Raw genomic sequence first — 15,701 nt, 5'->3', positions numbered from 1 at the left:
TAACAATGGCATCCATCTGTAATCTTTTCACAGAAACACATTTCTATGGGCAGCTTCTGAATGAACAATCATTTTACTGATTTGCATCTGTAAAGGAGAATGAACGTGCCATCTCAAATTTACATTTACATTTAGTCATTTAGCAGACGCTTTTGTCCAAAGCGACGTACAAGGGAGAGAATATTCAAGCTACGAGCAATAGAACCTGGTGTAACAATAAATAAATACTACTTTACATTAGAAATATAACAAAATGAAATAAAAAGAAAGAAAGAGTGCAGAAGTGTAACTGCTGTAATTGCAAGTTACGCACTAGTCGAAGTGCCAGTTAGGACGGGAAGTGCTCTCTGAAGAGTTGGGTCTTCAAAAGCTTCTTAAAGGTAGAGAGGGACGCCCCTGCTCTGGTAGTGCTGGGCAGCTCATTCCACCAACGTGGAACTACAAATGAGAATAGTCTGGACTGCCGTGCTTGCACAGACGGCAGTGCCAAACGACGCTCACTAGAAGAGCGCAAATGTGGCCATCACAGTTGGCCCCTATTGTCTTGACATTTAATCCTCTTTAACTTTTATTTTGGTGTTTTTGAATAACGAGTATAATTTTCCTATCTGAGTTTTCTGATTCTTAGGTTCCTTATGTTAAAATGTTAGTTAAAACTAAAATGAATTGTACGCTGAGCACCCATATTTTGAAACGTCACCAAAGAAGAATCACAGATAAGGACAAAGAGGAATATGGTGTCCTAACTGCCATGCAAAGGGGCTACTTTTTCCCACATTTGCCTGTGTGTCAACTGTCAACAGAATTTTGCATCTCGACCTTTTTTCAAAACAAAAAAGAGAAAACGAGCACAAACCGCTGACCCTGTGGATGGCAGGCAGAGACTTGCCACTCTCCAGATGTCACCGCTCTGGGAATTCTGCTTGTGATGATAAGGAAAAAATTATAATTTTTTTGAGTCCTCCAACTACTTACTTGACCATCAGACCGTGTTTCTTTTGTGCTAACCATATTTAGTCAAACAGTTGTGTATGTTTGTGTACAAATATATCCTATGGTTTTTATTTTTCATATTAGATCATATCATAGTATAGTTTTTCTTAGAAATATGAGTATGTGTTGCAGTGTAAGTGTTCCTTTGTGTATGCTTTGTGTTCCTTTGTGTTCCTTTGTGTTCCTGTGTATGGTCTCGGCTGTATGTTTATCTGTCTGTGTGCGTGCGTACGTGTGAGTGTGAGTGTGTGTGTGTGTGTGTGTGTGTGTGTCTTTGTGTGTGTGTGTGTGTGTGTGTGTGTGTGTGTGTGTGTGTGTGTGTGTGTGTGTGTGTGTGTGTGTGTGTGTGTGTGTGTGTGTGTGTGTAGAATGCAAGGTGGAGGGGGTGTTGGAGTGGAGTGTGCAGAAGCAGATGGCAGTGCTCCCTCAGTAATGTCTGCTGTGAGGAGAACAATGCAACCTCTCTGAGCTCTGATTAAGAAGGGGAAGGGGATTTTACTCCACGGACAGCTGGCAGGCAGCATGCCTCAGACACACACACACACATACACACTCGCACACGCACACACACATACACACTCGCAGCCCCCTTTTCTCCACCTCCTTCCACAGACACACACTCAGCAATTAACTGGCACGGGCCACAGCTTAAATATTGACCAGACCACTGCAAACAAAAGGCTCTTTAAAGCAATTCTTTATCAGCCTCATAGGTCTGAAAAACTATTTACAGGCTTCAATTTTGATACCCACTTTTCAAAGGCATCCTTTTCAGCTGGTATTTTTTGGTAAACCTCATTGTGCTTCACCAACCATTAGGTTATGGGGATTTTAGGGATTCAGATTATATAAATATGATGTCTCGCTTCACTTAACTTTATCAAATGCCTAGTTTTATAGCATGTGCATCTAAGTACTTAAATGCTGACGTTTAAATCATATTTAATATGTAAATAGTTTTTCAAATATTTTAAGATGAATGTTCCACTTAAGAGTCATGTTAGACAGAATTTCATGATACTTCATGGTAAAATCGTGGTGGGATTGAAAGTATTATACAATCAAATAAATAAATTATGTCAAGCTTTGCTTTCAGTTAATAACAGAAGCACTAAAAATGCACCAAAAAAACAAGCTTTGCATCACACAAACAGAACAGTATTGAGGCCATGAGCGGTAGTGCAGTTCCGTCTTTCTCTCGCCCTGCCCCCCTTCGCTCTGCTCGCTGCGGTTGTGCGTTTGATCCCTGAGGGACCCGGAGCCTTCGCATACCACACATTCCAGGCGCGCGGAACAATCAGCCCCAGTCGTTTATTAGCGCTGCCCTCTCCGCCTCTCGAGCTCAGTCTGCTGTAGGATTTGTACGGGCGCACACACTAACGCGTCCGCTCTTAAAACACAAAACCACAAATAGGAATATACACGACGACGTTCTGTTTTTAGGATTATCTTGAACTCGAACGAATTAAAAGAAGTAACACCAGGACCGTCCTAAACTTTTCCTCGTGATGAGATTGTGAATAGGTAAGTGTTTTTTGTCAGTTATGCGCTCGTGCGCTTTAAGCGCTAACGTGAAATTCATGGAATTTTTCTGTCTTGGGATGTGTTTTTCGGTAAAATATTGGGTTTTATGTGTGTTGATATTAATTCATGACGTATTTGTACAGTGGTTGTTCAGTTGTAACTCAACTGTTTTACGGTGACTATCAGTGCGCCGTTTTGTTGTCATGTCACTACGGAGTATTGGTATTGGGTATTCAGAGTTCAGCGAGGTTGGTTTTAAACATTACTGGATTGACAGTGGATATATTAACTGAATTTTAGTAATTAACTTGGCACATTCATTAAAGTGTATTAAAGTCACACTGCAATTGAGTAACGCCAATCAAAGTTTCGACATGGGCTTGCAGCCCCATATTTCTGGCATGTTAAAACTTAGACTGAGAAGTAGCAGTGGTGAGGCAACGGAAAGGAATTTGCCAACGTTTGCAGCAGGAAATGTCTGTCGCAACAAGTCTAAACTAATGGTGCAAAAATCCCCACTTATCTCTACATTTCTAGACTGACAATGTTATGATTCATATGGTAACTGGTAATAGAGTAGGCCACATGTTATAAAGATGTGTGTTGTCAAATGCATTGACATTCGCATAATCATGTAAACAGTATTATCACTCATATAATGGGCATTTTTGTAGTAGCATATGATAGTTTGTATTGGGACGTTTGGGAAACCGTAAACTCTGTAGGCTGTTAGGACGCACACTGTGGCATGCGAACTGCGCCAGGAACCTTTCGTTGTATTATTTATGAGTTGGGTAGCGGTGGGATGGGATTCTGAGTTGCATGTTGAGTCAGTAGGTGTGAGAGACATGTCTGGTATGCGCCGATTTGGAATCAGAAGTTCTAAATGGCCATTGGGATTATAGGAAGAGATTCCCAGAACTTTTTGGGATAGTCATTTGCTTGCTTTAACAAATAAAGTATGTAGTTTTGTGTTAGTTACTTTAAAACTTTTTTGCCCTTATGTGTAGATAGATTTCAACTTGGACTATTATGGATGATAAAATGAATCTGCCTCACAAAACAATAATATTGCACATTGACTGATTAATGACTGTATTTTTATCTTGTTTATTTCTCTTTAGGTCAGTGGTGCTCTATTCAAAGTCGCCTTTTGAAACAAAAATACGTGCATTATTCATACACACATACTCTCGATCGAGATGAGAACTGCTGAGGAATCTTCTGGCACTGTCCTGCATCGGCTTATCCAGGAGCAGCTGCGCTACGGCAACCCCACAGACACCCGCACCCTTCTGGCCATCCAGCAGCAGGCCCTGCGCGGTGGCAGCAGCGGAGGGGGTGCTGGCAGCCCCCGTTCGTCCCTGGAGAGCCTCACCCAAGAGGAGTCCCAGTTCCTCCAGATGTCCACTCGACAGGAACCCCAGGGCCAGGAACACCAGGGGGACTACCAGCATTCAGAGAGCCCAGTCTGTAACCTTTACCAACTACACAGCGAGGAGCTGCCTACCTACGAGGAGGCCAAGGCCCATTCACAGTTCTTGGCTGCCCAGAGAGGCCAAACTGTCATGCAGCTCAGCACAGGCATGGAGGTGTCTGTTCACGACGGAGAAGACAAGCATGGAGAAGGAATGTGGGACCTGAAGCGAGAGCATGCTCGTTCGCTCAGCGAACGCCTAATGCAGCTTTCCTTGGAGAGGAATGGATCCAATGATAACCTGCCCATGAGCTCCTCACACAGCTACCCCCAGCTCTCTAACTACCATGTAGGCCCCATTTCACACGAGGGACCTGGGTCTCTTCCTGCACATGACCTGAGGGGCCCTCCTCCAGAGTACCCCTTCCTGGTTAAGCCACCTGGCTATATGGTCAGCCACTCGCAGGAGCTTGAACACTACTACAAGGAGCCACCCCCACCTTTCCACTCCCAGCACCAAAGGTAACTCAGACTATCCTCAAAAACCAAATGTAGCACATTTACAGAAAAGTATAGATTGTGGTGGTTGATCGTATTGAGCATTAATCAGTTGTCTCCCCTCCATCTTTAGGTATGTGCCAGCCCCACAGATGGTTGTGTGCCAGAACGCTCTGCCCACAGTGACCCCTGCTGGTCAGGAGTACATGATGACTGCCCCACCAATCCCTAACAACCCTGTCCAAGCAGCTCAGATAGAGATGTTGATGAGGGAGAACGAGAGACTAAGAAAGGATTTGGAGAACTACAGCGAAAAGACAACAAGGCTAACGAAGGTGAGCGGAGTAGCTTTCTGGAATTAAACAACTGAGGAAGCGTGTTGTCCTCAGATTGAACTCTGACTGATTAATAGTATGTTGGGAAATGCTGTGATGGTGATAATTAACATAAGATGTTTTTGGTTTAAAGCACACATGGCTTACAAAGGGTGTGGATGTAGACAATCATAATGCGGTCGTTCTTGCCAAATGCCACATACCAGAGAGATTAGCTCGCAAGCCCAGTAGGAATGCATGCAATGAAGGGATCACAAGGATTTTGATTTCATTTTGAAAAAGCACTCATTCTCAGTGACTGAGTGAAATTTCTTCAAACTTGTTTGGCTTCTTGGAGCACATCGAAATTCATCCACTTCACTGGAGATGCCAAACAGGCAGAACATTTTACTGTAATGTGATAATGTCATTACTCAAATATCAGAATGTCACAGACAGTCTGGGCAGACAAACCTAGTTTGGCTCTGCTGACTATGCCCCATAAAATATAATTTGAAAGCCATAAAGATTATAGGGCTTTTTTCTTTCTTTCCTCCTGAGAAAATTCCACCACAGTCATACCTCAGTAGTTGCTTAAGAAACCCTCGCTGGGATTTGATGGCTTGCGATGAGTTGAGAATTAGACTGAATGGAAAGGGAGAGGCCTTCTCTTTCTCTCTCTCTCTCTCTCCGTCTGCCCGTGTTTCTCTAAGAACTCCTTTGTCATGCCACATACGAGCAGATGTCTAGGCTCGTCTGAGCTGGTGTCAGGCAGTGGTGAAGGCCCTTGAACTGGGAACACAGCTGACAGAGCAGGGTGCAGCAAGCACCAGGGCGACCCCACAGCTGTGGATTCCCCAATTGAATGGCTTCTTTCACTTTCCCCCTCCTTAGCCTAACATGTCTGGTTGTCTTCTCCATGAAAAAAGAAGTCACTCTTCCCCCCACATACACACACACACACACATGCCCACGTTTGTACCATTTTTGTCCTTTTTTTAACTGGAGGAACAAATAGAATCCCCTGTCAAGAACAGATATACACTCAGGGATATTTCCAGGACATTCTTGCGGAGTCGGTCTGTTCTCACATTGGCATTTGCAGAGTTATGCAAACCGTTGAAGACTATTTTTCTTTGAGTAAACCCTTTGCCCTGTCCTCAACACTTAGGAATGAGCCCAACAAAAAAAGCAAACAGGGGTAGTGCTGGTAACAGGGGGATAGGATTGAGTGGTGTGGGGGGAGGGGTTGGTATGGTTGAACTGCCTTTCCTGCCTCAGAGAGCCGGAGTGCATACAGTTTGAGTAATGCTCCCATTTCGGGTCCTGGTATGCCATCGACACATCCTGTTCTTTTGTTCCTCTACCCGGTCCTCTGGCATGCAGCCCCACGGGGAGATGAATGCACAGACACCTGGGACTCATAAGTGTTCGTTCAGGAATGTTGATTCAATTCCCAGTCCCTGAAGAGGCCTGAGAGAGAGAGAGAGAGAGAGAGAGAGAGAGAGAGAGAGAGATTCATTTCTCAGGCCAAGCACAATGAGCTGGTCAGCCAATCACATTCTTCTCCCAGCAATCTTGACCTAGTTTGTTTAGGTGTAGCATTGATCAGCACCACTTCTTTTCCTTCAAGTGATCAACATGGGTATTCTTACTGCTCATGAAGGAAGTGACTTAAGCTGTATCTGCCTCTTTTGTTTCAGCTGGAGCAGGAGATCCAGAGGATATCTGAGGATTATGAGACCCTCATGAAAGGCTCTGCTAAGAGAGAGACCCTGGAGAAGACGATGAGAAACAAACTGGAGGCCGAGATCAAGAGGTTGCATGACTTCAACAGGGACCTCAGAGGTAAACATGGCTGATGCGATGCATGTGCAAATATTACCTACGCAGAAAAGAATCCGGTGTCAGAGTCATGAGAACGTTGTATTCCAAATGAGTTCACATTCTTAAAAGATTTATGTTTTTAATTGCAGACCGCCTGGAAACGGCTAATAAGCAGCTAGTAGCTATGGAAGTAGACCAGAGCCAGCATGTCTACGCCAAACTGGTTGAGCAAAGTAAGTAAATATATGTTCAAAATTCATAATCCCTTTATCTCTCTGAGTAGCAATACAGGGAAGGACTACTAAAACTACTGAGATCTTGTTTCCTTCCATTTTTGACTTCAGATGATCTTAAGCCACAGATCATTACATCTTTGTCAATAGTTATTACGATGATTTGTAGAAAAGTTGTTGTTTTCACGAAAAGTTTGAGACATGGCACTTGGATACATTGAATAGCAAAACGCCAACTCTCCTGTGACAAATTCATGTGGTTTTCCAACTCCCCCCTCCCAAGGAGGTGTCTCTATCTTTTGTAATGGCTGAGGCCTAGCTTAGGGAGACTGAGTTCCTCTCTACTTCCCGCAGCCAAGGAGCTCTTTTGGCCCTTGAACACCAGTCATTATTCACAGCGGCCATAAGTGTGGCCTGGATTCCTGGAATATTTTCAGGTATTTCAGGCTGTTCCGTTCACTGGAAATGCCTCCCTCCTTCTCCACCCCTCTCTCACTGCTTAGACTTTGAGCTCCTTCTGTAGGAACCTCAAGTATACTGATATATCCATTCCAGATTTGGACGTGCCCTTGTTTGGATATTACAGTCCCCGTCCCCAAGAGTAATTGGTTTTGTATTATTGTTATGCTTAAGTGACTTGGCTCTTTTTTAATTAGGCATTAACAAGAAGGTCTCCCTGAAAGAGATTGGGTTTGGGTTGTTTTGATAGTTGTCGAATTTAATTCCCCCCACAATGGAAGATAATTTGGACATTGCATTGGAAACTAATCTGCTTAAAATGATCCGTAGCTACTTACACAATGGCATTAGTTTTGCCCGCCGTGCTTGACTGTTTGTCATAAAGGAGCCAATTTCCATGCAGGTTCTTCCATGTAGTACATTCTCAGAGAGATTCTGGCACAAAGTTGATTGCCATTCTCAAAAAGTATTAGCAGCTTGCAACAGCTCAGAGTTCAGACAGTAGTTGTGTTAGGACAAGGGCATCAAGGGCATCAGTATTTTCTGGTTGTCTCTTTGTCTGTGTATTTGCTGGCTCTAACTATGACTACAGTTATAGTGTGAGCAAGGCCTAGATAGCTGGGAGTTACATTTTCCAACATCATGACCCCATGGAGGTATTTGATTTACTTGTTTACTACTTAGCCTAGTGACATTCCTGAGTCCCGCTCCACACAAAGGGCTGGCTGTGTGCAGAGAGGGATCAGAGGAAGTCTGCATTCCCTCTAGGCCCTGGCACTCTAGTTATATAATCAGGGACTTGTTTTAGCACAAGGCTCAAGGGCGATTGCTCTCTCCTGTTTTTTTTTCCCTTCAAGTGTTACCGGTAACATAAATTCAGGGTGACCCAGAAAGACAAAACTTTCTTCTCAGGCATATTGGGACTACAGGAAATAGTTACATTCTCTGGTGAGCAATGCCTGTAGATAGAATGGGTGGAGCAGTGAATATTAGGCCTCACCAGCAGTCATACGCTGACAGGTCAAAGGACACATGGAGCAAACCAGCCACTCTTCTCACACAACACAGACTTGTGTATATCAGGCTCCGTCCCCCTTTTTTTTGTTCCAGACTTTCTGGGAGAACTTGGTTATTTTTCCAGAAACAGTGGGAGATGGTCTGGAATTCTGGGAATGTGTCCCAGACACGCCCCAGCGCTAAAGAGTGGCTGTTAACTTAGCACAGCCATTCTTAACGGCATGTCCCCACAACGGCATTCCAGCCGTTGTAAATGGCATTCTCTCATCCCCCAGAAGAGGGGGAGGCACAGAGAACTAATGTCTTCCCAGAGGCCTTGGAGTCAAAAGGGGGGAGTTTGCTGAGAATTGCTAGCAGGAGAATATGGCTAAAGTTTCCCAGAGGTTAATCCAAGGCAGTACCGCATGCCTTGGAAGTGCATCAGTGCTGATGATGTGTATCACCACTGACGCACTGCCACTTGGCATCCAGTTCAGATATGAGCAGCTTGAGCAGCCTGATGATTTCATCTTCTGGTGTAGTGGTTGACTTAAAAACTAAACTTTTTTTCTCTTTTCTCCACCCTTCCCCTCTCTTCCAGATGAGGAGCTGCAGCACGAGCGTGACCGCCTGGAGCGGGAGGTGCTGCACCTGCGTAGCTATGGCGAGGAGTGGCGGCGGCGCAGCGAGGCCCTGGAGCAGGCGTTGGGTTCGGCACAGGCCCGCAGCCGCCAGCTGGAGGAGGAGCTGCGCAGAAAGCGCGCCTACGTGGAGAAGGTGGAGCGACTGCAGAACGCGCTGGCGCAGCTGCAGGCCGCCTGCGAGAAGAGGGAAGCGCTGGAGCTGCGTCTTCGCACACGGCTGGAGCAGGAACTCAAAAGCCTGCGGGCACAGCAGGTAACCATTGCCACCACCTCAGCATCATCTCTTACTGTGTGAAGCATATCTAGTCAGTAAAACCTGTTTAATGAAAATCATGTCACAGAGACTAAACTGTCTGTTCCTCCATCCCTGTCTCTCTGCAGTGGCAAGCCCAAGGCCAGGTGTGTGGCCCCTCCCCTCTGGAAATGAGCACCTCCTCCCTGCAGCAGCAGATGCGGGAGCGCGAAGAGCGGGTCCTGGCCCTGGAGGCCGACATCACTCGCTGGGAGCAGAAGTACCTGGAGGAGAGCACCATGCGCCAGTTCGCCATGGACGCAGCCGCTACTGCTGCAGCGCAGAGGTGAGGAACTCTCTAGAATTTCTTTTGAATTTATGATGGAGGTTCACAACAACTGATAGTTGTTCTCAGAAGAGATAAATATCTTTATTACACATTCCTATCACAAGATCATGTCTAAATGTGTCGTTGGTTTTATTTTCACAGGGACACCACCATCATTAACCACTCCCCACGCCATTCACCAAACAACAGCTTCAACGAGGACCTACCATCCACCAGCCACAGACACCAGGAAATGGAGAACAGGTATGCTCATTTCCCAGTTCTGAATGAAAACACGCCCAGAATCACTGGAATGTACTAAGGCTTTTTTCTACTCAATCAGTCCGATCTCTTGAACACGTATTTGACACAGATAATGACCACATTATTTAACTGGTACTTGGAGCATTCCAGATATGTTTGCCTAAAGTTATGCAAGAGTGTGAGGGACTTTCCACTAGAGCTGCTTCCAAATTGGAATCACTGGAATGCATGATTGGAAAAATACTTCAATACATTATATGATTTGGTGAGATAGATAAAGAACTGGCATCTAACTGGCAACTGTCTCTTGTGTTGTAGGATCAGGGCTCTCCATGCTCAGCTACTGGAGAAGGATGCAGTGATCAAGGTTCTGGCGCAGCGGTCACGTCGCGAGCAGCAAGGCCTGCGCCCGGCCCGCTCTGTGCCCTCCATCAACACCATCGCCACGCCAACCACTGCCACCTGCATCATCCGCGGCAAGGGTAAGGAATCATTTTAGAGCTGGGGCGTAGTCTGGGGTTGTTGAGACATAGGAACTAAAGGAATGACAGAAAGAAGGGTGGGGAGGTGGGGATAAAGAAAACAGGAACAGCATATGTCTTTTTGGTTGCTCGACAACTGGCCAGACTCCTTTAAGAGGACGCCAGCTCAGAATGTGCCGTCTCCAAAATAAAACCAGTGGGGCAGCCATCACCGCTGCCGGCTTCAAATAGATGATGTCTTTTCCCAGATGGAATTTGTGATCGTCTCCCCTTTGGGTGCTGGAATAGACGCTCCAGAATAGCAAGGAAACATTTTTGGAGGGTGTCTGTCAGTAGCAGATGTTTTTTTTGTGCAATACATAGGCGTATTATATTTCTGTATCTGTGTATTTGCGTGCGGTGTGAATGAGGAAGTGAGACGGTGGTTTTAACAGCTTCCTCTTTTCCGTCTGCAGGGAAGAGCCTCTCGGATGACCAGACGGCTGGGCCCATTCTGCCACCACCTGCTGCCCGTCTGCCCCCCGCCAAAGCGCTCAGTCAGGACTGCGGCACCCAGTGCGACGTTCCCACCCCTGAGACCAGTGGCCCCGCTGTTTCCACGGCTACCACCGCGAAAGCAGCCACTTCTGGTGTGTAGCCTATTCATCCCAGTACTGTCAGTCACATGTGTCTTGGTAACCTAGCTACATAGTCTAGGAAGTGCTTCTAGAGAGCTACATAGTCTATGGAAGTGCTAATAAAAGTAAAAAAATGTGACTCTGAATGTTCATATTGCATGTAAGCTTACGTAAGCACACCACATACTTGCCTTTTTGAACTCAAGTGGTTAATGAGTAAACCAGCACAATCAAAGTCAAGGAGGGGGAGGGAGTGTCATTCGAGTTATTCTTATTTGCCAAACCTTGACCGCGTCCATACTGTGGTACATGTTTATGTACTCATGAGTCCCTTTTCGTTATCTCCGCGGCCTATTTACATCATCAGTCAGGCCTCTTAAGCCATCACGCTGTGCATGACCTTCAGGCCTGGTCTCCATTACTTGTCCCAGTAATCGTAATGTCAAACATTTATTTCATTACAGATAACTCCCAGCAGACCGCGGCTCCAGCCAGCCTGATGAAATGCCTGAGTGGCGAAGCAGATGTGGTGGAGATTCTGATTTGAATGGAAGTCTGGAACTCTCTCCAGCGTGGCTCTGGAAAGCAAGAAACAACCAGTCGGATTAAGCGGAGACGGTGCTTGCCATTGCAAACCCACGTGGATGGCTGACCATCTCCGCGCACCAGACTCTAGATGTAATGTCAAAATGTGACACGGTCTTACTACCCCTTTCCTCTCCCCCCTCTCCACTGCCCTACTCAACCCAACTCTGCAAAGGACATTCGAGGTTATCGATGTAGACAAGAAATGTCGACAAGGGTTTGTGTGCTAAAGGGGATGAGAAGGACAGAAGATAGAGGAACCCTGAACCGTCACAGTGTAGAGAGGAGAGCTGAGCTCCCTTGGACTGTTTGTCTCTACACTTAAAACAAACAAGCAACAAAAAAAGAAAAGAAAGAAAGAAACATCTAGAACTTTGCTGGCCATGCCCTTTCAGTGGACTGCCAGGTCCAAGACTGATTCTTCTGAGGTACTTGGACAGTACTCTGCAAAGGTTGCAAAGGGGCAGCTGTCACCACGCAAAAACTGCATATGTATAAATATGTATGTTCTCCTTTTTTAAGTATTGTATTTATATTTATAATATGCTGCTGATGGTGTGACTTTTTTCTTGTTTGTGTGTGGATGTGTGTGAAGAGTGCTGTCTGGTTGGTATGGAAGAATAGGAAAGACATCCAAATTATTCCTGAATGTGTGTCTCAGTTTCCCTCAGTTTTTAATAAGCTGCATCCGCAACTCTCTCAGCTCCTGTTTTTAGATCCAATTGAGCAAGTTGGGTTGGGCATTCCCAGGAAAGACAACACCCGCTTTGCTTGTAACAACCTTTATCGGCTGTCCTACATTTCTTCTCAGATCCGTCGCAACTGCTTGGCCCCAAAATACAGAGAAAAGAATAGTTAGCCTTTTTTGAACCATGGGAAAGCCAACTGGATCGTAATCCTCCTCTGACTTGGGTTACTTTCCCCACCAGAATAGTTGAGCAAATTCCTATCAGCTGAAACCGTGCTCTTCAAACAGACTAAATTAACATTACAGTTGTTGGTGTTCTTATTATAATTGCTTGTCATGTCATGTGAGGGGGGCCCCTTTTCAGACAGATCGAGAAGTCTCCTTTTTTGAGAGTGCAGACCCAGGGATGGGGTGGGGAGGTATGCAGATCCATGTCCCTACTGTTTAAAGAACACTTAAGAGCTCAGTCGAACATGTGGAGGCTGCTGATGTTTGAAATGCCAGGTTATCTTTTCTTGTGCCCCCGGACTGTCGCTGCCCGACACGTTGTTGCTATTCTCCGCTGACAAGCCGAGGCTAATCTTCCCACATTCCTGCCGGCTGGAATGCCCCTTGCTTAGAGAAAAGGGCTATCTAGAGGATGACCCCTTGGCCTTGAAGAAATGGCAGGCATTCAGAGCACTATTCTCTGTCTGGCTGTATTTATTTTTTGACGGAGCCATAGTAGCTGGTTCTACTGTGACCATCTAAATCGAAAAGCAGTTAAAATAGATTGAAAACTTACAACCATATTTGGCCCTTGTTCATTGCTCTGTTTCCTGACACTTCTAGGTAGTGTTGTGTATACAGAGGGGGGAAAAAAAAGTTGCTATCTTTACTTCTGCAAGACTCACATTTCTGAACTCACATCAGGCTAGCTCTAGATTAGTTAGAGGGTGAAACACTTGTGAATGTAGTGGCCTTTCATTATCATCACAGAGGTCTGTGGGAATATCCACACATTGGGTGATTGGTCTAAACTGGAATGCAGGGAGAGTTCCCTTGTTTTTTAACAGTAATTCTTCCTGACTCCTCCATTTAGAACATTTTATTTTCCTATTCCTACCCTCTCCACGCCCCCTTTTACTCACATAGCCATTGCTGGTCGATGCTTTGTGACGTAACCATTTGCTTTTTTGAAATGCTTTTTTTGTTGTTGTTGTTCAAGTTATGGACTTTGTTTACAGAAAGGGCTGTTTTTGAAACGAGAGATGTTAATATATTTTGTATATTATTTTCCTTTATTAGTATTTAGAGATGTGAACATAACGCCAAAGATTTGCATTACAATTAAGTTATATCTGAGAATATGAACACATGCAGGGCTACATGTAGACGCCTTGCTCAAGCTGGTTGACCCATACTTGGACGTTGCTGTGAACTTCTAGGATGGGGGGGATTTTTGTATGCCATTAACATTTCATTAATTGAATAAAACCTTAATATATATCTTTACAAAATCTGTCTTGTGTTATTGGCTACTTAATATGTGTGTCTGTGTGTGTACTTGTCGTGGGTGTGAGTGTCCGTGTGTGTTTGTGTTTATGTGTGTTTGTTGTCTGCCTAACGACGGTTAGTCCTCTGACATGTTTTACAAGAGCAAGTCTGTGCAAAATCCCTGTCATTGCAAATCCCCTAACAGGGCATGAATGGCATCTCCCATTCATCGGGGAAGAAGGCTGCTTTATTCAGTGAAAAAAAAAAAACACACACAAAATCCTGCCACCTGCTTGACTGTTGGCAAGCAACCTGCGCGATAAAACTCCCCCCTCGGCACATTCCTGTCTCTGCCCCTCTGTAGCTGTGAGCCCCTGGTGAACTTGCTCCCTTCAGTACTAATGTTAAAACAAAGAGCAATTCTGGCCCTGCAATGAGCCCCACTGTTCTCTATCAATAGACACAGTTTCTGCACGGTCCACTGCTTTTAGCAGCTTAGCACCAAGTCAGTAAACTTTGAGGAAGATCTTCTAAAGAGCGGGAAGGGAGAAAGGGAATCTTGCTTCAGGCTAACTAAAAAAAAAACCATCTTTTTTTGTGTATAATGTTCTAAATTCTAAATTAAAATGAGAAAAGCTAAAAATCTAAAAGCTAGATTAAGACATGCATACAAAAATATGAAGACACCACTACTACTCCCTGTCACTCAAAAGTATTGTGAATGACCAGACTGCTTGGAATCATTTGACTTTGAACTTGATTATCACTCAGATAACATTTCCCGACAAAGGAGCGCAATATTCCTGTTCTTGCATCAGTGCAGCTGCAGTCAGAGGACCACAGGCAAGATGCCTGTGAGAACAGGTCGGCCTGTGGTAACTTCCACTGGAAGCTGTCCAATCAGTCATACCAGCATTTACTGAGAAGAACAAAATCAACTGCACTTGGCTTCCAGTAAAGACAATGAGTTAAACCTTTTGACATCTCACTACTTAACAAATGATTCTCAATGCTAATTTTATTGAATGGTTGCTCATGAAAGGCCTTTGTGTGTGTAGCTCTTAACTCATGCTAATGCCAAGAGACGCATTCTCAACATTCAGCCGGCCGACATTCAGCTCAGCCCAGTGGTATGTGCTTTGCATTTATCACAGCTGAGAAATAAGACAAAGCCGAGCAACTTAGCGTCAGAGGCATACATGGAATTTACCCTCTCGGTTCAGCAAAACCCGGCTTCACACATTCCATTCTTCAAGAGGGCCAACCTAGTGCATTCAGACAAGTTAGCACTCAAACAAAACTCCCAGCACTTGGCATTTCTGTCTCACAGATGACTCCCCCTCAAAAGGGATAACTTCATCTGCTTTTTGTTGTTTTTATGTCTTCATGTGATCCCCCTACCCCCACCCAATAAAAAGCTTGGGGTATGGAACTCCTTAATATGATTGATGGTAGAGATGAGATGTCTGTGGAAGTGTTTTCACTTATCCTCCCTTCCCTCGTGCTACCAGTGGAATTTATCTTTCAGGAACTTTCCGCCCTCGCTATGGGGGCACATTTTTGAAATAGTCCTTGCAGTATTACAGATGGTTGATTCATGAAATGAGATATTAAAACCCCTCGAATGGATCTTTTTGGCAGAGTGCTATAAAATGACTTCCACTCGTCAACGACGGAGCAGATTAAGAAAGTTCAAAAGATGAAAAATAAGTGGGGTGGAATTATGTCTGTGACGGATGTCCCACAAAAGAATGGCTGAAGATCTGTCACACTTACTGTCACCATCATGGTCTAATGTGGTCCCACCAGTGCACTTGATATCACTTGGTTTACACGGGCTGTCGGTAATGTGAAACTGGTCTTTCATATGAAAAAAAAAGTTTTTGTCCTCCCCTAGAGAGAAAAGGGGGAAATTGAATTGATCTCTGAATGCAAATCAAGGCTTTTTGACGCACACAACAGAAATTTCCCATACTATTGTATATACTATTGTATATGTACTATTTTCCACATAAAAATGTGTGTATGACAGTGTAGTTTGTCATATTTATAAGAGAAAGATAACATCTACGCTTTTGAAAAGAAACTGAGATTTTTGAGCATTGAGTCTGCCTTTGATAACCT

At 44.7% G+C, this 15,701-nt stretch overlaps 1 protein-coding gene across 1 annotated transcript; it reads left to right on the top strand.

Annotated features, from left to right (window-relative positions):
- Positions 1-2,276: 2,276 nt before the first annotated feature.
- amotl2a (angiomotin like 2a) lies at positions 2,277-13,595 on the top strand. The gene is made up of 11 exons (XM_012825346.3): positions 2,277-2,517; positions 3,642-4,456; positions 4,566-4,767; positions 6,450-6,594; positions 6,723-6,806; positions 8,863-9,158; positions 9,287-9,483; positions 9,628-9,729; positions 10,048-10,211; positions 10,667-10,840; positions 11,293-13,595. The coding sequence occupies exons 2-11, from the start codon at positions 3,720-3,722 to the stop codon at positions 11,373-11,375; spliced, it is 2,184 nt and encodes a 727-aa protein (XP_012680800.1). The 5' UTR covers positions 2,277-2,517; positions 3,642-3,719; the 3' UTR covers positions 11,376-13,595.
- The last annotated feature ends 2,106 nt before the right edge of the window (positions 13,596-15,701 follow it).

The sequence above is a fragment of the Clupea harengus genome, chromosome 10, assembly GCF_900700415.2.
Source record: "Clupea harengus chromosome 10, Ch_v2.0.2, whole genome shotgun sequence".
NCBI classification, from domain to species: Eukaryota; Metazoa; Chordata; class Actinopteri; order Clupeiformes; family Clupeidae; genus Clupea; species Clupea harengus.
Note: the sequence above shows the minus strand (reverse complement) of the source record. Positions and strands in the feature narration are given on the sequence as shown.

Excerpts from the sequence above, each read along its gene's own strand:
- amotl2a (XM_012825346.3), top strand. The coding sequence starts at position 3,720 with ATGAGAACTGCTGAGGAATCTTCTGGCACTGTCCTGCATCGGCTTATC. Across the intron at positions 4,457-4,565 it reads TTCCACTCCCAGCACCAAAG|GTATGTGCCAGCCCCACAGA; the intron begins GTAACTCAGACT and ends CTCCATCTTTAG. Across the intron at positions 4,768-6,449 it reads AGACAACAAGGCTAACGAAG|CTGGAGCAGGAGATCCAGAG; the intron begins GTGAGCGGAGTA and ends CTTTTGTTTCAG.